The sequence below is a fragment of the Maniola jurtina genome, chromosome 2 (assembly GCF_905333055.1).
Source record: "Maniola jurtina chromosome 2, ilManJurt1.1, whole genome shotgun sequence".
NCBI lineage: Eukaryota > Metazoa > Arthropoda > Insecta > Lepidoptera > Nymphalidae > Maniola > Maniola jurtina.
The window spans coordinates 7,920,036-7,941,620 of NC_060030.1; the positions used below are offsets into that span (position 1 = coordinate 7,920,036).

The 21,585-nt window shown below is 35.8% G+C and overlaps 1 protein-coding gene and 1 long non-coding RNA gene across 4 annotated transcripts in view; one reads left to right on the forward strand and one right to left on the reverse strand.

Annotated features, from left to right (window-relative positions):
* The window catches only part of LOC123871832 (band 4.1-like protein 4), a 63,499-nt gene that overhangs the window by 26,117 nt on the left and 15,797 nt on the right, over positions 1-21,585 (reverse strand). For all 3 annotated transcript variants that reach the window (XR_006797351.1, XM_045915829.1, XM_045915838.1), the window contains exons 2-5: positions 18,077-18,185; positions 11,726-11,830; positions 10,746-10,867; positions 5,384-5,481 (exon numbers count right to left, since the gene is read on the reverse strand). Coding sequence is in view for 2 of the 3 variants with exons in the window: in XM_045915829.1 (XP_045771785.1) it covers positions 5,384-5,481; positions 10,746-10,867; positions 11,726-11,830; positions 18,077-18,163 (412 nt within the window). In the remaining variant the exon portion in view is untranslated. The remainder of the gene's footprint in view (positions 1-5,383; positions 5,482-10,745; positions 10,868-11,725; positions 11,831-18,076; positions 18,186-21,585) is intronic.
* On the forward strand, positions 4,123-7,452 carry LOC123872081. The gene is made up of 2 exons (XR_006797407.1): positions 4,123-4,193; positions 7,126-7,452. It is a non-coding gene; the product is annotated as an uncharacterized LOC123872081 (long non-coding RNA).

Consider the following 21,585-nt stretch of genomic DNA (forward strand, 5'->3'; position numbering starts at 1 on the left):
TTTTTGACCGAACATCACTAAATCAAGAATTATCTGAATGACTCACATAGTTTAACATGACCAAAACGAAATATCTGTTTCTAACATGTCGTTGCTTTAAAAATGTACCCATTTTACGTAGTCGTATAATAGTTCGCTTTTCAAGATATACCTACGATTAAATTGAAATCGACTTTCACCCGATGAAAGAAGGAATGAATTGGCTTGTATTTCATTTTGTTTGTTATTGCATGTAAAATTTTTATTTGACATAACTTTCAAAAACCGGTCAAGTGCGAGTCTGCCTCACACATGAAGAGTTCCGTACAAGTTTTTTTTTATGTAATGACAATTCAGTTGTCGGATTTTTCTGTTTACTTGGGCCACAGGAGTAGAGTACTTGGGCTATAAGATATTGCTACCTGCCTTTCATGATTCTACGTAAACGGGAAGTACCCAATTTATAAGTTTTGATTCTCTTGAAAGATGACACACAGACAGACAACGAAGTGGTGAAGGAAAACACCGTCAGGAAACCTGCATGCTTAAGAGTTGGCCATAATGCTCCCTCAAAGGTGCGTGAGGTGTGCCAATACGGGCTTGGCCAGTGTGGTAGCTTCTCATTCTGAGAGGAGACTTGTGCTCAGTAGTGAGCCGGCGATGGGTTGATCCTGATAATGATGAATTTTAAACGTATTTTGTCAAAGTAAATAAGCTGAGTTCAAGCAGATAAAATATAAAGAAGGTGCGCCTAATGCATCATCCAAACCTGCGCGACAAAGCGACTACGATGCGGGAACCTCAGCCGCGCGGAGGGTCATCGCCTATATTTACGATATTTAATGGTGCCATGCACACCTACGCGACTACAACAGTCAAGGCTACAACATTTTTTTTTTCTACAGATACCTACTGAACCCTAAAAATAGTTTGACTATGGTTTGGGTTTGGGTTGATTGTTCGTGGCCTTTGGTTGACTGTTGGATATTATAATTGAATTGATGTTTTCTCGTTTAACTGTGATTATAATATTTTATAAATTAGAAACTCCGCGCCTACGATCCAAATTATCGGAGTTTTCCAAAACATTATTTTCAAATAAATAATTATGTATCTAAGCAACGTCCATCTTGACAGCTTGACATTTGCCAATTGACATAATATTATGAACCTCTGTTACAATAGTGAAAGATCCCAGGGCCACCAGCCGTCACGTATTTTCTGACGAACGAAATTTGGACGATTGAGTAGTGTTAGTATGTACCTACTAAGAACGCATGCCTACAGACCTGCTAGCTTGCTTAGACGGCCAATTTTCAGGTATCAGGTAATCAAGGTACATAAATACATTACTTACCTCACGTAAATTCTCCAATTTTTTTAATTTTTAGCTGTTTTTTTTTTAATTTTTTTTTTTATTATTATTAAGCCTTTATTTTCCTTATCAATTACAAGTATTTACATAGTTTATGTTTATAGTAACTAATTTAATCTATTCTAATGTCTATTCTATTTTATTTGTTAGTATGTTAATAGTTGTGTGTGTGTGTGTGTGTGTGTGTGTGTGTGTGTGTGTGTGTGTGTGTTGTGTAAGCATATAAGCGTATTGTATAAAAGTATGCGTGTGTATTTATGTGTGTAAGTTATGTTTATTTATGTGTTAGTAAATTAGTAGTTATTTACAAATTTATTTTTTACATATTTACTTATATATAATTGTATTTATAATTCTGTTTTGATAAGGGCCCCTCATTGGGTATATGCCTCCTCCAGTTCGCGCCATTTCTCTCTGTTTTTTGCTGTTTTAAGCCAATTCTTCCCTGCTATCTGTACTATATCGTTAGACCATCTCGATTTGGTTTTTTTTTATATTAATAATTAATTCACATAAGTAAACTATAAGAGAGTGAGAGAGAAGTCAATATATCCTAATACATGTCTTACTCAGTCTCATGCGCGTAGATAATGATGCCCTCGCGCTCAAACCCACAGAGGCATTAAAATTGAATTTAGGGGATGATTGGCCCTCTGGATCGGTCTGTCTTCTTGTAAAAGGTTTTAAAATAGTTGTCTGGTGGACATATATAAAAATGGAGTATCAGAATTTACGTGCAGTTAAGTAATTACTTATTTTGGGAGCTTTAAAGCGTCTGCAAAGCAATACGGCCGACGCGGGAAGTGTCTGGGAGTATTGGCGACATATTTTTAAGGATATTGCCTTAAATATACGTAAAAATCAGTTTGGAGAATTTACGTGAGGTAAGTAATGGTTTTATGTACCTTGATTATCAGATACCTGAAAATTGGCCGTCTAAGCAAGCTAGCACGTAGGCTAGGCATGCTTTCTTAGTACTTACTAACACTACTCAATCGTACATATTTCCTGTGTCAGAAAATACGTAACCTCTGGTGGTCCTGGGATAAAAGTAATAAGAAAACCAGAAAAGAGCTGATAACTTCCAAACGGCTGAACCGATTTTCTTGGATTATAGCTAAGAACACTCTCGATCAAGCCACCTTTCAAACAAAAAAAACTAAATTAAAATCGGTTCATTCGTTTAGGCGCTACGAGGCCACAGACAGATACACAGATACACAGATACACAGATACACAGATACACAGATACATAGATACACAGATACACAGATACACAGATACACAGATACACACGTCAAACTTATAACACCCCTCTTTTTGGGTCGGGGGTTAAAAAGGAAAGTGCAAGAAATTGAAATTAATAGGAATTATTTCATTTAAAGTACCATTTCAGGACTCATTTAAAGTACCTATCATCTCAGGTTAATTTTCGTAAAAATCATTAATTCCAACAAGTTAAATATTTTCCTTGTAGCTACGCGTCATGATTTTATTAGTATTAAAATAATAATTAATTATATTGACATTAGCCATTTATCGAAGTATTGGCTTTTTCTATATAGTATACTGGGAATTGGGATCTAGGCAGAGTATGGCATAGCAATTCCTTGTTGTTAAAGCAATGACGTCAAGAGTGTTTTAAATAGTCCAATGACAAAAAGGACGAACATTTATTGCGGTCCCCGACTGAAGTGCCACCAAATAAAAGTTGCAGAGTCAAGCAAACAGTGGCGGGCCAAAATGCTTTTCAGTTTGATTTGCCAAACAGTCGGCCCGGAAAAACATTCAAAGTTTATGAATTGCCGCTTGCAAACATACTCGAGGTGCGCAAAAAAGGTCTAGATCAACATCAACCAACTCTATCGCTTATTTTATTTATTCGGATGAAGACCGATACACTCACACAACCTACGTAAAGTACCTAGTTGGTTTGAATTTTAGCTAATTAGTATACGAAACACTACTATCACTAAACAGCATTCAATTTTTTTATTACTACTCATTTCATTAATGCGAAAGTGTGTTTGAGTGTTGGTTTGCCTCAAGGGAGCAATGGATCGACGTCATTTTTTGCTTGGATAAAGTTAAAAACCTGGAGAGTGGCATAGGTTAGTTTATTAGGAATATCAAAGAATTCCCACGGGATTTTTAAAAACCTGAATCCACGCGAACAAAGTCGCAGGCATCAGCTAGTACTTAATAGCCCACATTTTTAACCCCCGACCCAAAAAGAGGGGTGTTATAAGTTTGACGTGTGTATCTGTGTATCTGTGTATCTGTGTATCTGTGTGTCTGTGTATCTGTGTATCTGTGTGTCTGTGTATCTGTGTATCTGTGTATCTGTCTGTGGCACCGTAGCGCCTAAACGAATGAACCGATTTTAATTTAGTTTTTTTTGTTTGAAAGGTGGCTTGATCGAGAGTGTTCTTAGCTATAATCCAAAAAAATTGGTTCAGCCGTTTAAGAGTTATCAGCTCTTTTCTAGTTTTCTTGTATAAAAGAAGGTTAGATAAACGTTAGGTTCATAATATTCAAGTGTCAATTGACAAATGTCAAGCTGTCAAGATGGACGTTGCCTAGATATACATAATTATTTATTTGAAAATGATTTGTCGGGGGTGTTGAAAATTTTTAATTTACACTTGTTTTTAAATTACATTAAGTACAAGTCACCCCTTGACTACAACCTCATCCGGTGGTACCTAAGTGACAATTTAGAAATCATAAATTCCAAAATTGCCCCTGCCAAGCATCGAACCCGGGACCTCACAGTTATAAGCCCACAGCGCTCACCACTGTGCCAGGGAGGTCGTCAATATCAGATATCGAGGGAAAGGTAAGCAGCTAGACAAGCTTAGCTTCTCATTAGCTGTAATGCTGAGCAAGATTATTATCAGCTGTTAACATCAGACCTATTAACTGAAAACATATCGCAACACGATGGGCCGATATGGTCAAATCGACCGACAGCCTAACACCGTTCAAAGCTTATCTGGTTAGTGGTTATATAACAATAGATACCTAACTGTTAAACATACCCCTAAGCTGCTCCCCTACCACAGCTGTGATAGGAAATGGGTACTAAAAGCTATCGTTACTAAAGCACTAAACACTAATTTCTGTCGTCTTATCGCTGCTTTTATTACAAATAGTTTTATGCAAATAATTATTAAGTTTAGAAAAGTTGGGCACAGGGTTAAAAATAAGTAAATAAGTTATATAGTAGTATCTCTTTTGGTTCAAAAACTTGATCAAAACGAAGCAAAAAGCCTTTTAAATGACGATATATTTTTCAATTAAACAACAGCGTACAACTAACGTTTAACTTCATAAAATCTTCATGAGTTTTCTAATGGTTTTCCTCGGAAAGCACTTCTTTTTACTTCCGAAGTGCTCTTTCATGTAGTAAGTAGGCAACTTGGCGAACTTCGTTGTAAGTTGAAGTTGTAAGATTTTTCTATCCATTTACCTACTTTGATAATAATTATTAATAACTTTGATGGAGTTATAGTTTAGATTTTCCTACTCCAAGTTAATCAAACAACAATATTTATTCCACATTCCGCAGGGATTTTGACAAATCCGATCTTATACTTTGTTTACATTTTATAGGGAATCCCATTGCAAATTTTCAGCTTTCTAGTTTCAAGGGTTAGTAATATAGGATCTAGGGTAGGTGAGTTAAGTAGGTACATTTTGTTCTAGATATAAGCTTACAATGCGGTGCTAGCTAACAAGTTAGCATACTTCTACCGGTTTAAGCGTTTAATGTTCGAATTCCTAGCATATAATAGTAAAACTTAAGTCAAGAAGAAATACTCGTATGTTAACAATTTTATAAATATTTGAGTTGAGTAGGCAAGCATGCGAAAACGCAAACTTCCCACACAGGCAAAGTTTCTGGCATCTGATAGTTAACTCATAAAATGAAAAACTATTATCAAGCAAAAACTGAGTTAAAATGGTTTCCATAAGTCACTGCCCCCAGCGACAAGTAGATGAAAAAAAAAATAGTGCAAAACTTACATTGTAAAACGTAGGCGGCAAGTTCAGCAGCTAGGTCAAAGTTGACGGGCAGTCGACCCCGCAAGACATCTTGTTTTAACTGGAGAAATAGCTGGTACCTGTGCAAAATAAAAATATCACACAATTTGGTACTAAATAGTTATTACATCCATACCTAATATTATAATTTATAATTATTCCTGAAAGGCCGGCAACGCATCGGCGGTACCTCTGGTGCTGCAAACGTTCATGGGCGGCGATAATTACTTAACATCAGGTGACCCGCCTGCTCATTTCTCTCGCTATATTTTATTTCAAAAAAAATGAAAAAGTGTGCCTGTCTGCTGTAAGCTTTTCACGTCGCATTCGTTTAACCGATATTAACAAAATTAGAAAAACAAAATGGACTGAATTGAGAACCACCTCCTTTTTGGAAGTCGGTTATGAAATAAACAGAGTTACCCTTACATCCCGGGGACTTAACCTCAGAAAATTAAAAAGTTCGCACGCGATATTTCAAAAACCGAAATTCACGCGGATGAAAACGCGGACGTCATCATTTGGTACAGAGATCTGTATCCTGGAGGTTATTTTTTATAGGGTACATAGGTAGGAACATAGGTTATTTTTATCCCGAAAAGTAAAAGAGTATTCTACAGGATTTTTTAAAACCTATATCCATGTGGACGAAGTCACGGGCATCATCTAGTTATACCTACGATTATATTTTTTGAAAGATTTGCTTTAAGATTTTGTTGTTAAAAAAGACCCTGTACCTACATTATTCTATTGTTTTCGATTAGCGTTATTTTTGGTACATAAATAAATTTTATATTTGATCATGATTTTATTAGTAACATACAACTAATGCTCTACTATTTTATCAACTAGATTTAAATTATTTATACTTATATGCTATTTTATTATTTCATTTATTCCTGGCCGGTCAAGTGAGACGAAGAAAGGGTGTTGTACGAAGCATAGCCCTTAAAAGGAAATTAAATATTAAAAGAGCATCACGGGAAAGATTTTCAAAGATTTTATTATCTACGAGTACTCTTTACCTAAAAGACAGACGGATCTTGTTGTTCCGCTATGGCACTCCGCTCACATCCGACAATCAGTGACAGATTTTTTTTGTCGGCAAAAATGAATCATAGAAATTGCAATAGTCTTACAAAAAAGTTGGTCGAAAACAGAACCGGTGCATCCCAATCAATCCAATTGTCCATGGAAAATCGAACATTCGGAAATGTATGCGTTAACGCATCGGTACTGTTCACTGAACAGTCGGCCACGTGCACTTGACGAACAAAAAAAACCCGCTATTATAATCTGAGAAATTATTTGATCGACCCAGAACTGTCTTTTTTCTTCTGTTCCTCTTCTTCCTTTGTAAATCTGTAAATTACTGCCGGGCATTACCCACATGACAAAGTGATGGGCGTATGCGTTGAATCGGTTATAAAATCAATGATAAAAGTCTGCGAAATTATCGGTCCGATTTATCGAACCTACAAAAAATCCGAAGTGGACGGTTCCGACTATGAAAATCGCCGGGCGCTTCCAAGGGAGCCGTGTCAACACTGTAATAACGAAATTTTAATAAAACACCCCGGTGTTCTTTTCGAATAACTGCGCTGGGGAGAAGCAACGGGGTACATTTTTAAAAAATTCCAACCGAACGGTTTCAATTTACACCGTTGTTAAAAAAATTTCAAGAAAACCATTTTGCTTTTAAAAATACAAGTGTTTTATTACAGGTGTCTGCCTGAGCCGTTGGCGTCGAGTAGTTACGAGTGGACATACTCGTAGGAATGGACATACATACATACATACATACAGGTCAAACACTAACCCTCCTTTTGGGCTTGGTCACAATCGGGTAAAAAAAAATTCAAAGTAAAACCTTTGTATGGGGATTGCGTAAGAAGAATATATTATGGGTACCTATATCTTAGTTCGCTTTTAGTATTGCCAGGTACCACATACTAAATTTTGTTTGCGACAGATCGAGATGGCAATTTTCTAGTGAGGTGACATCACATACCGGGTAATCGATAACGATATTTTTTTGGTACGCAACAAAACTAGAGTGAAATTTTTACGACCTTATTTTGATGTAATAATATGTGATTCATCACAATCAAAATCTTACTTATACTAACATCGCTACAAACACTAATGATTTGAATTTGACTACTGATTTTGAATCAGATTTTATTCTGCACGACTCATCTCCTGCCCCGATTGCCATGTCGACCTGTCGCGAACAAAAAAAAACATAGCAAATTATTTTTCTTAAGAGGCTTTTTCTAACACTGGCTTGCTATCTTATTTTGTGAAAGATGAGCTAGTACCTACCTAATTATTATTTTAATGAAAGAATCAACAACTTTTTTATTTTAAGTACCTACCTACACAGTTTTAAGTACTGAACACTATTGCCGTGGCTCTTACATTCATCGTCCTAGGTCTGTTTATGAGCTCACCAGGTTTACAGCAAGTGTACTACGTACGCAGCATACGAAGGTACTAGAGTTCCTTTGTTCCGTTCGCACTTCACTCCCCCTTTATGCCCATAAAACTTTAACACCCTTATAAAAATAAGTAAAATGTTACTACGCTATTATGGTTTTATAAATTTTTTTCTTATTTTATTATTAGTTATTTTCACCAATGCTTTAAATATTTTCTTTAAAAATATACGGATAATTGAAAGGTAGTTGCTAATAAAACTCTACTCAAAAAGCACATAAATTCATAAACATAATATAAAGCAAAGGCTGATTCGTGTATAAACCTTTTGTTTAGTCTCTTTCAACTCGATGTTATCTTATACCTAAACCTGCTTGAAAAGTTCAAAGTGATAATAAAATGAGAAAAGCATTCGATGCAATCGTTCAATAAAGGAACACCCCTCTTAAATTCAGACCTTTACATTTTACTACTTGTCGAGACATTGTATAAGGGACATTTTAATTAAAGGAAAACTTTCTCTACCTGCCCTATCTTGGAGTATTTACTTTCCCAATAAATGTAAACGAATAAAGACGTACCATTGTATAGGTACGTACTTTAACAATGTCTACTGTGACTTTAATAAGGATCTGTAACTTAAAAAATTGGCTCCGTGCCGTCAAAAGGGGAAAATCCTTTGTGATAGAATAGGATTGTACCCAAGTTTTCCGAGACGTTTCTTTCAGCTAAAGAAGTCTGAGTCTCTTGGGTCTGATAATAATCTGATCTAACATCATTATTCCACGACACTTTATTAGGATTTTACCCTCTGTAAATGTAATTAAATCATACCTTCTAATTAATACTAATTTATGGGATGCTTTGTCTGCAGCAGACAACGTCTTAATATAAGTATTTATTTACCTACGCCAGACAACGTAGGTAGTCCTTAGTAGTTAGTAAGTGTGGCGAGAGCAGAAGGAGAGCAATTTTGGGACGTCTTGTTGCTGACACACGGCACTTTGGATCCATGTACGTGAGCGCAGATGTTTTTTATTGTCATCTTACATTCTCACTTTTCTCGTAATAGGAAAAATTTGATTTTTATGGATCAAAATCAGCCTAAGTCCTTCTCTGGGGTTGAATTTATATTTGTACTTACCAAAATCAGTTTAACGAACGGACCGTGACTTTTTATAAACAGACACACTTTCTCATTTATAATATTAGTGTTGAGTTATCACTTTTATTATACAGCAAACCACATAGCCACAGGGTGCTGCGTGGTAACGAGATATTAACGTTTTCGCGATGCGCCAATAAACCACACCAGTTAATAAATACTACGTTTATATTTTGTTTTTGTGGTAATATTTTATTTATTATAATGACATTAAACCAATCTATACATATTATAAAAACAATTATTCTGAGTGAAAAAAAGTTAAAACCATATTAAAGCTCATTTTTAACCCCCGACCCAAAAAGAGGGGTGTTATAAGTTGGACGTGTGTATGTATTTGTGTATCTGTCTGTGGCATCGTAGTCCTAAACTAATGAACCGATTTTAATTTAGTTTTTTTTGTTTGAAAGGTGGTTTGATCGAGAGTGGTCTTAGCTATAATCCAAGAAAATCGGTTCAGCCCTTTGAAAGTTATCAGCTCTTTTCTAGTTACTGTAACCTTCACTTGTCGGGGGTCTTATAAATTTTTAATTTACACTTGTTGAATAAGAGAACATGACAATGAACATGGAAATAAAACAAGTATTTAAATTGGAAGCGCTACTATCATGATGTTTCACTAATATTCAATTTATAAGGTGCTTTAGATTTAATTTTCTTCTGCTCTATTTACATTTTATTTCAATAACAGGTTAATGTAAGCAATAAATTATTCGAGAGATGGTTACCTAATTAATTTATTCCGGAGTAAATATTTACAGACGAGAATCGTTATAACAAGCTAAAATATTAGTATTATAATATTGTAATCGGAAAAGGTAAATATAGCACGGAGTTCTTGGAGCTTTCAAAGTACCTACCCGAATAGGTAGAGCCAATTATGAGAATTCTATTGAACAGCGGCCCGCCCCATCTCTCTTTCAGTCATCAAATTGTATTTCATACTTTTATCATTTACTACCTCGTCCTGTTTACAAATATAATGGGTCCATTATAGCCGTACTAAGCCAGCATATGTTATGCTGTCAGATTTGCCATAACTATGCCAATACTGCTGTAAATTGACTATGAAACAGTGGTGAGCGCTTTTCGAAGTTAGCCCGCTTTTATCTTAAGACTGCATTATCACTTGCTTCCAGGTGATATCGCAGTCAATGGCTAACTATAATAGTAATGGAATTATAAAAAGCCAGCCAAGTGCGAATCAGATTCTCGCACCGATGGTTCTGTACTCGGGTATTTTTTCCGACATTTTGCACGATAAATCAAAAACTATTATGCATAAAAATAAATAAAAATCTGTTTTAGAATGTACAGGTAAAGCCCTTTCATAATATGATTCCCCACTAGGTATAGTTATCTTACTTTGAAAATTGAAATACATTTTAATTTTTTTTAATTGATGTGACCACAAATTCGCGGTTTTCAGATTTATTCCTGTATTTGTGCTATAAAAACTACCTACCTGCCAAATTTCATGATTCTAGGTCAACGGGAAGTACCCTATAGGTTTCTTGACAGACAGACAAACAGACAACAAAGTGATCTTATAAGGGTTCCGTTTTTCCTTTTGAGGTACGGAACCCTAAAAAACGCGTCATACTTATAGTTTAATAAACCCATAATGAATAGTTACAATTTTTTGTAGTATGATAAGGTAACGTAAGGCTTTCTTCTCTCCTTTACCTGTTTGTTGTCTTAAATAATAATATTATTAGACCTCAAGTTTTATATACATACCGGGTTATCTCTTCTAAGAGCTTGCAGGGGTCTGAAGCATAGAATTTCACTCCAAAGTAGAATGTATGAGTGTCGGCGCCGCGTAGTTGACGTCGCAGACGTTTGCCAGCGTCGAGCCAGTGCTAGATAAAAAAAAAGTTTTTACGAGTTCTTCAAAAAATAAATTTCGAGATATCTACATAAAAAACTATAAAACACATAAATAATTTTTAAATAGATATAAAAATTGCGGAACCGGCAGGATTCGAACCTGCGTCTTCTGGATTCGCGCCTGGGTTGAGACTTGGGTCAGAGCGTCGGAAATGTGTTTAAAAATTATTTAGAACTAGATGATGCCCGCGACTTCGTCTGCGTGGATTTAGATTTTTAAAGATCCCGCGGGAAATGGTTGATTCCCCATGGTTAAAAGTAGCCTATGTCCGTCCCCGGAATATAAGCTAACTCTGTACCAAATTTCGTAAGAATCGTTTAAACGAAAAGGTAGCAGACAGAGAGACAGACACACTTTCGCATTTATAGTATTATAGTACGTATGGATTTCCTTGAAGTGTGGGTAAAAACACTATCATTAAATTATAAAAACACATACATAAAGTCGCCACCCGACAGAATCAAACACTGATTAATGATTTTAAAAAATTGATTGCCCTTGTGGAATAGTTTGAAGATGAAGACATTATAATCAGCTCAGACAGATAGATAACAACCAAGTGAGTTAAAATAAATAATAATCATATAAGGGTTTCTTGTTTTTTGAGGTACGGAACTCTAAAAAAGAGCTATCTTTTATTTTTGATGCACACGTGGAATAAAATAATACAAATAACTTGCCCTACATTAGGTTTCTATAATGAAGGTACCTAACAGCTAGAAATAAACCGCAGCACGGCGTTTTGGGACCGTTACACAGGCAACCATAAATATAAGAATATTCCATTTGCCCCGTCCAATAATAAATCAGATCCCCTGTCGGCACTTACCGTTTGGTTATCTTGGTCCACGTACCGGAGGCCGAAGTAAGCCGTCTCTAGTAGATCTAGATGCCTGAATACCACGTCGAGCAATGCTTGGCCAGTGTTATTATCCTGATAACAAGAAACTTATGTTAATTTTACCCGTTTTGTCTAGACTGAAGTAATATTTTTAGTGGTCCGGATTGGTCGAGCCACTGTGTAGGAAAAATAAGAGTCGATCCATGCTGGCTTTGTTTTCTCATATTAGATATTTACCTAGGTACCTACCTATTACAAATGCAATGGTCCATCATTTCAATTTGATTTCAAAAAGAAATACGTAAGTAAATCAATAATCAATAAAAATAATAAATCAATAATACTGCCAAAAATTAATGAATAATTTCATACTAGTAATTAACATAATAAACATTTCGTCCACCTGGATTTAGTTTTTTTAAATCTCGTGGAGACTCTTTTTGGGATAAAAAGTATGTTATGTTCGTCTCCAGGATGCAAGCTTACCATTTCTATACAAAAAAAGATAATGCCCGTATTTTCGTCCACGTGGAATTAGGTTGTTTAAGAATCCCGTACGAACTCTAATTTTCCGGGACAAAAAGTAGCCTACATCCTTCCCCGCCCCGGGATGAAAGCTATCTCTGTGTCTTTCGTCAAAATCGGTTAAAAGGATGGGCCGTGAAAAGCTAGCAGACAGACAGACATAATTTTGCATTGTAATATTAATTTAAAAATATGGATTTAAAAAATAAAGAAATCCAAAGTAATTAATATGTAAGCATAAAAAGACTACCTAAAAAAAGAAATTCTGAATTAAAAGTTACACAGGTAGATTTATTTTCAACCTAGTAGTAACCCCTGGCATACTCGTTGCAATTACAGTATTTAACCAAAGGCTTTCCTTTATATCTTTTTACCGCATGCTTACTGCAGTTTTAGTTTTAATGGTAGGTATGGAATTACCGCTAGAAACTCTGGAAACCGGGTTTATAGCTAAAAGTTCTATCTAGAAGTCTAGAACATAAACAGTTAAAACTTATGAAAGGTAATTTATGTAGCTACGCTCGTTTTCTATCGTTACTTAACTGAAGGATAATAAAAAGGATTGTAATATTTTCAGAGTTGAGTGAGTTTATTTATTTCACCATAATATAACTTCTATATGCCTGAACAGATTTAGATGTATGGGGTATCCTTATATCCTATCCACATCATCCCGAGTGACACTAGCTATTAATTTTTGAAAAAAATCAACATGTTTTAATTTCTTATTACTTGTTTTATGTTTATGGTCTGATTTTCCATAAATGATTCCCCAAGGATAATTCCCGATTGAGTCAATCGAAAGTGTTTCTATGCTTAAACATTCGAATCGAGTTGTTTTGCCAAAAGGGAAGCTTCGTCTGCAGCTAATAATTATTACGCTCGTTCTACCCGACAGAGCTCCCTCTACCACCAACCGACTTAATATTCCAATACGATTCCAATTAAAATTTATTTCACCTGCAATACCAGTAGGTATTTATTGTTAGGGTTAAACATTTTTAGTACCTTAATTCATACTTCCCTACCCACTTGTACCTTGGACAGTACCTCAGTGTAGCTTTTGGAACTTTTGGAAAAATTGTTTGGAGAACACCAAATTATAACGTTAATGGAAAGTACTACACCTACTAAGTACTCCAAACGTACTAAATAAGAAAAGGCAGAGTTAATTTGTTAACTTAAAAAGTTACTTAAAAACTTCACATAAAAATATATGTAGGAACATATATTTTACCTAGTGATAGTAGGTAGTTAAATAAATTATAAAAAAGTATGTTACTCCAGATGTATAGTGTAACAACAAACATGCTTTAGATAAAATCCAGCATGCCATTTCTGTAAACCGGTTGGTCCACTTGGTTTACGATAAAATGATATGACTCATGATGTAATAAATATACGCGAATTGATTCATAAATTATGAAAAAATTAGGACAATATGCGCAAGACATAAAAAAGTAGAAAGTCAGAAAGAATCGAATCCAAATCGATCTCCCACGGCACAAACTATCTCTAATTAGCATTTCTCGATGCCGGGCTTTGAGCTTTCCACAATTAAGCTAATTCGCACGCAACAGGGACCTGTAAGACCAGTAGTCGATGATGAGGCATTGGCACTGTAATGAGGGTTCGCTCCACTCTCACGCATCGACGGGAATGCAAGCTTAATCGCATGATCATTGTGCTTTTAAAATAGTGATTTATCGAAATTGGTGCGATTTGCCTTGTGGAATTTTGCCTTTTGCTCTTTTTATTTATATAATCACAGCATTGTGCTCAAAGTACAGTAGCACGCAAAATAAATAGATACAGGATTGCCCAAAAAAAGCAGTTTAAGTAAACTCAATATGGCGGTTTCATGGCGCCATTTTGGGTTCAAATATGAATTTTTAACTTTTTAGTTAGTGTTTTGGCAGGGTAGACGTGTTTCTGAACTTTTAACTACGAATCGTTCAAGACGTCTTTCTGAGAGTGTATCTTGGAAGAATACAAGATTCAAAATATAGGGATACAACATAAAAATAAATAGAATGATAGAATAGGTCATCACGGGTTATATTGGGATGTTAATAATATGTTTGTAGCAGAAAACGTGTAATCAGAAGCTAATCAAATAAAATTAATATTACTGTGATGAATATATTGCTTTGTACAAAGCGTTGTCAACTACTAAAACATATATTAAATAACGAAAACTCATTACTGTTAATCCAATGCAATCATGGTGATTTAGGAAAACTAATTGCAATTCGGTGGGTATTCACGTTTGAATTAATATTTTATACTATCACCGCAACTATTTACGTTCGTAATTCGAAATCATCAACAACTAAACGCTGGATGTGTTTGCAGGAACAAAAACATTTATAGCTACACTGCGTTATAGTCTATAGAGAGCGGTATTTTGTGGGAAAATTGCGAAACAGTTCGCCGAGTTGAATAATAAATGATTTAATAACAGAGCCCGTTTGCTCCCAGCAGAGTGTGTTCAGCTCGAAAAATAACAAACGATTTGAAAACCTGACAGCAATCGCAGTAGGTACGCATGCACGCACTGCGCGCCGCCGCCGCCGGCCATCCTGCCTGTCTGCATGGCACGGCAAACAGTTCACCGATGGCAGTATTTAATTTTCAATCTTTTTGTGCCTTATTGCACGTTAATTAAGCCCCTGGGCTAGAGTTCATTATTTTTAGTGTGACTACGCGCGTTCAACTAAAAATAAATGGTATCTACCTCGTTTAATTTATAAATTAAGATAAGGCCGTTTATGCCTCTCCGTTTTGCATAATTAATCTCTATGAATAGGCTCAATGCTCTATTCATAAATTAGCAATTAGTAAGGAGTTGAACTTAATTACCTAATAAGCTTTAAAGTAGCTTAGCTCTTTGTTCGGAGCCAATTACATTTCATTCTTAAACATTAACTCACAAAACCTTTTCTCGAGACCTCCACAAGACAATGAAAACTTTTCCGCCTTCAACGTTTAAAAAGCTTCTATTAAACTATTGTTTAGCAGAAAAACCCCCGTAGCAGATTGTCAGGGTGAAAGCAACAGGCAATAAAGTCGGCAAGAATGAAGAAATGTATGAATGCGAGGTGCATCTACGCAATAGACCGTGAAACACTGTCGCACAATTTGTCCCAGCGACACCTGCGACAACACTTTCTACACTGATCGTAAATTGCTGAACAAATCCTCCTCCTTTATTTCAGATTTCAGTACATATTAGGCTAAGAAATATTAGACGACCGAAGGGTTAACTTAAGTCACTATTTAAGTTAAAATGCTGACATTGAGTTATACTTTGATAAAGAACGACCTAAAGTTCTTCAAACGCTTTAATCGTAAACTCAAATAAGGCAATGTTCCCTTTGCCTGGGTAAACGTTTATATATTACGTGGTGTGTAAACGAGGGTTAAGATATACTTATGTGAAATTCAACTTTTTAATCTTAGAAGAGGCAATATCAATTATTGATATTATGGCTACGTTCATAATAACTTACTATTTGTATTTATTTAATAAAGCACTAATTTCAAAGAACTTTTCCAAAGACATCCATACTAATATTATAAAATATGCATAAGTGCGTCTGTCTGCCTGCTAGTATTTGGTACAGAAATAGCTTGCATTGTGCTACTTTTGGCCCCAGAAAAGTTTAAGAGTTTCCACGGCGTTTAAAAGACCCTCAAACCACGGATGAAGTTGCGAGCATCTCCTTTGTACAGAAATAGTTCGTATCCTGGAAACGAACATGATGGCTTTTTGCCCCAGAAAATTGAAGAGCTTCCACGGGATTTTAAAAACCTAAATCCATGCGGACGAAATCGTGGGCATTACCTTGTTAATGATAAATGTTCCTATCTGTCTGATATTCTGTTAAAAGCTGATAGATTGCTGTGAATTTATGATTTCGGTTACAGAAAAATAATGTAATTTCATTCGATAAAAGCCCTATAAATAACGTATCAAAAATCTCAAAAATGATGGACCACTCAAATAAATTGGTTTGCAAACATTGATAAGGTTCGTTTAATCACGCAATTTGTTTTTCGATGTAATTCCCACTCCCGGGCGTGGAATGGCAGTAGTCGGAACAAATAAATCTTTATATATTAGTAATGTGGAAGGAGAAAAGTTGCCACCGAATCCGTTTGAGACAAATGTCCCTTTGTAGATGGGGAAACTGTAAGGAAAGGACGGCGATTTATCTAAAATAACCATACAATTTAGCGACAACGTCGAACTGTCGTCGCTTCCACTTTGTGCAAATTGAACGATTCTATCCCCATATATCTCGGAATTTGCTTGACGAACAAGTTTGTGTTCTAAGTCAAACAAAAGTATATAATATCTCGAAGTTTTATGTTTGTTTACGGTTATATGACTTGAGTGAGTGTAGCTGAGTAATAGCTTACGCAGTGTTTGAGCCTTCGTGTCCAGAGTTTCCCACTTTGGGGTTTTCAAGATAAAACAGAAATTTCATTAGGTATAATATTATGTGAAGTTTAAAACGAAGACAATTTCGCTTAAGGTAGAAGCGAGGGTCTTATCCGAGCAATTACTTAGACCCTATTGTTTCAGCTTTTATCCCTTCAACGCGGGTATTGTATTCTTTATAGTCCTCGTAGCTTTGTTGATAATACTAAAATTATTTCTGTTTACGTAATAATATACTTGAAATACAAAATAAATAGAATACATCAATAATTTATCCAAATAATATATTAAAAGAAGAAGTCCCGAGTAACTAATATGACTTATTACAAGGAATAGGCTGAAATTTTCGAAATTCTCACGGTATATAGGAAATAAAGAGAGTTTATGTATTTGAGGGCGGTGGCTAGTTCCAACAAATATTTGCATACAAGTCAGAATTATAGGTACCTAAGCGCAATAATTGACATCAAGCAATCATAAAAATAAGCAAGTTTGCTCAAAACGTGGATACAAATCGTATCCTCCTTATCCTTCGTCATATCACGCGTAATATTGCAAAACCATACAGAAACTTGTGACTTTTTTTTAAATCTTTTATTTACAGGCTTTTACATTTCTGTACATCAGCCTAGGTAGTGACTTGTGACGAGAAAGACGCGGGTATGAGTGCCCCGAGTAGGTGCGGCGCGGATACGTCGCAGGTCCCGGGAACCACTCTCACATTCACCACGCGGCGACAATGCCAGCCAAATAGAATTTAATATTCATAGAGTCGACGTACGATTCAGTGAATTCATCGCCCGCACCTTGGACCCGAGCCCCGCATATAAAAGACCTTCCTTGAGCCCCTGGGTGTACTTCAAATAATTCGTCTCGGAATAGCTGCACTTCAAAAGTGCGGGAATAGAAACGGAGAAAAAAATCCAAGCGTTGTTTTATCATACAGCGAAATTGAAAATACCGTCAACGTCCGTCGGGACGTCCGCGGGGCAAGCTCGGGTTTGAAATAAGCTTTCCATTTTTATTTCTGATATAGAATGTATTAAAGAATTTATCAGGATGGTATTTGATCGAAAGTTAACCTTTCGACGGTCCTTTAACTTAAAAGCTGTTAAGTGCAAAAATACAGTTTGAGTTATCCGCCTAAAACGTGAGAATTAAAAAAAAATGTTATATATCCTACGTAATATTCTTGTTTAGAAACATCAGTTTTTGAAAATTCCCACATTTTCGGCGATAAATCAAAAAAAATATCATTTTGCACTTAGCGGCAGGGCCGTAGCTTTGGTCAATTATACCTTCGGTCCTAATGTTTTGTCCGTTTTTATTTTTTGAGTCTTATTCGTTATGTTTTCTTCTGTATGTACCTGTATCTCATGCAGCAGTTCCCTCTCGTCGAGAAGAACCACGCGGCAGGCTAGTGTGCGTGGCGTCGGACAGAGGCAGTCCATCATCTTGACGAATCCTTTACGCCACCTGTCAAACCAACATATTATTATAACATTGTTCAGTGTATTCTTACTTTTTTTAATGACAGACGGATGGACGGACAGCAAAAGCTTACTAATAGGGTCCCGTTGGCACTCTTCGGGTCTGGAACCCTAAAAACTAGGATTTAGTCGCTAGCGTTGGTATACTTGAGACTTAGCAAATAGCTAATTTCTACTCCCAAGCCTTTTTTGTTTGACGTTGTTACCAAAATAAAGCTGTGGTAGAGACGTCGGCCTCATATTAAAGGGACCCCGGGGTTCGATCCCACGCTTTTTCGGAGTTAATAGAATGTACGTTTTTGTAACTTGGAATATATCACTAGCTTTAACGGATGAAGTAAAATATCATGAGGAGACCTGTATGTCTGAGAATTCTCTATAATATTCTCAAAGGTGTGTGAAGTCTACCAATCCACACTTGGACGACGTGGTGGACTAAGCCCTTCTCATTCTGATAGGAGACCCGTACTCGATTGGGGGCAAGCGTGTTAACGATGATGACGATGATTACCAGTATATTTAGACCCTAAAGTCTTAATAGTAGATCTTTGTAACATAAAATACGTCGCTTGATTTACACACTACTTCTAAAATGTACAAATTGTACATAGCGTGAATCGCTCTTGTAAACCTAGCTTCCTACAGGTATTTCAAAACATAGATGCAACATCGGTATTCTCTGCACAAAGGGAGAAGTTGTTTGAAGGCAATTACAGAGTTATTTGCAGCCAGACTCAATGGTAAAATCACCAAAGGGTTAGTCGTAACCAAATATATCCTCGTTAAAAGTTTGTCCGGGGCGAGCGAGTTCTACGTTCTGTTTTAACAATTTTATTTTAATTAACTAGTGCTGCCACCAAACGAATTATAATCACCCTAAAATATCAATGGGGTTTAGGGAAAATTGACACTAAATTCACCCTTAAATTAAAAAGATTACTTACCTGACATTTTTTAGTAAGGTAAATAATAGATAATTATAAGAGTCACACATCAATATGTAAATTTTTAGTTCGTACTATGTATATCTACTACTAAAGCTATTTTTAATTAACAATAATAAAAATTATATCATTTAACATAACAGCAGGTTAATTAGTTACTAAAAGAGTAATCACTCCAAAACTGTTAATAAAAACCACCCAAGTGCGAATCGGGCCTTGCTCTTTTAGGGTTCCGTACATAATTATGTCTTGGTCACAGCTTACAAATTATCTCATGAACCGTTTGTTTTCAGTATAATGTTTTTTTTTATTTATAATAGGCAAGCGCTTGACCACAATCACACCTGATGGAAAGTGATGATGTGGTCCAATGTGGTACCTAATATACCAAAATTTCATATTCTTAAGTAGTTTAGTTTTGAGATAGACCGCGTCACAAAAATGGTTTAAAACTGACAACTTTGACGGTCTCCCATTTCCTTGAGATAAAATAGGAAAAAAATATATTCGTACTCTATTCCATAAGATCTTGACAATGCTATCTCACATGATAGGGTAAAAAAAATACGGTTCCTTTTGCTTGTATGTGTGTCCTCTCTGAAAAATAATTAATTGAATTTTCCATTTAATGTTCCGTTTAAGGTCAGCGTTCTACACCAAATACCAAAATTTCATGTTTGTAACTCAATTCGTCTGCGAGCTAGAGACCTAAGGCACGTGGACAGATAGACAGCAAAGTGATGTTAATAGGGCTCAGCTTTTCCCAAAGGGAACCCTAAAAATGCCGCACGCGTAACAGGCAGAATTTGATTTGAGGGTTGTTATGCCACAATATGTACACAATGTTATGTAGTGAGGTATTGACGGACGTCCATTGTACGACTGCGAATTTTTATTTCGAATCTAAATGAACTTTTTCTCTTAATTAATGCTTACACACGAGACTTTCAGGATTACAGTTTGATTCGAGCCAGCTTCGTTTTAATAGTTGGAGTCGTGATTGCTAGCGTTTTGTAAATTGAGGACGAGAATAGCTAAAAGAAAAATCAAAGCCTGTAAAATATTGAATTTTTTTAGGGTTTCTAGGGTAAATATTAAAAAAAAACCTCTTATGGGCGACTTCATCAATCCGTTCGTCACACAGCTGTTTATTTCATTTCTATACTAATGTATCATTGGAAATGTTTATAGTTTTAATGCTTCCCCTTTATTACTTTACTTACAACAACAACAAGAAGTTACTTAGTTTTGACTTATCATGAAAAATGTTTAAATAAAACAATATTATCCCCTTATCTCCGAAGTTTGCAAAGCAAAAACTCTGAAATCCATGTATACTGGTATAAGCGAAAGTGTATCTGTCTGCTAGCATTTCCTGGCCGATTTTGACGAAATTTGGAACAGACATAGACATGCATATCGGAGAAAGACATAGGGCTACTTTTGTCCCAAAAAAACCAGAGAGTTCCCACCGGATTAATATAGCTTGACCTAAAATATAAATATAAGTTTAAATAAGTATAATTTCTAACAAACAAAACTTCGAAACAAACAACAAAGACGAGAACACGAACAATTAATCCAAAGGAGCTCGATAGAGATTAGTCCCCCATCTCCCCAACCCCCTCCATGCGTGGAAATCATTTCCCAGCTTTTGGACATTTTTCGCCGGCACAGTGCCGGTACTGGCACCGGCAACATGACGGTACTGCAATGATGGATCCATAGATCCCGAAAAAATTACTATATTAAACGTCTTTCCACCCGCCGCGCGCGCCGTGACACCTGAGACGCTGGATTTTCTATTTTTTTACGCCTTTGTCTCTGTTATCTTTGCCTTTCCGCGTTTCAATTCCGGCGCGGTGTCCTCCAATGGAAAAACGCTCGTTGTCTGATCGAAAATAAAAAGATTTGCGATTGACATTCGAGTTTTCCGCTCGTAAAGCTTAGCGGTCAAATGATCTATTTTACCACTGCAGTCTGCATAGCTTCGCGGCGCATGCAAATTCTGCTATGTGGAAAAACCGGAAAAACACATGTTTTCAGGAGAAACTATTAAATTTAGTTTTTTTTTTGAAAAAAATTGCTTTACTTTTAGGTCAAAAACACATATCTAAAAAAAATCTCTTGAATTAGCACACATGCTAAAGATCAATTTTACCTAAACCAAATGACATGAAACCTTGGACCAAGTTATTTGCGTAGATTCAACGATATATTTAAGGGGTATTTTTCATTAGTAGATACTTATCTAGGTATATTTATAATTATTTAAATACAGTAAACCAATATAAACCAAAAAACAATTATGAGTTCACACAATTTTCGTATTTTTATCACACTGCGACAAATCCCAGAAAAACCAGCAACATGATCAATTAATCCAAACAATTCCAACACAGATTAGTCGTCCTTCCACGCGTGTATGAAATATTTTCCTGT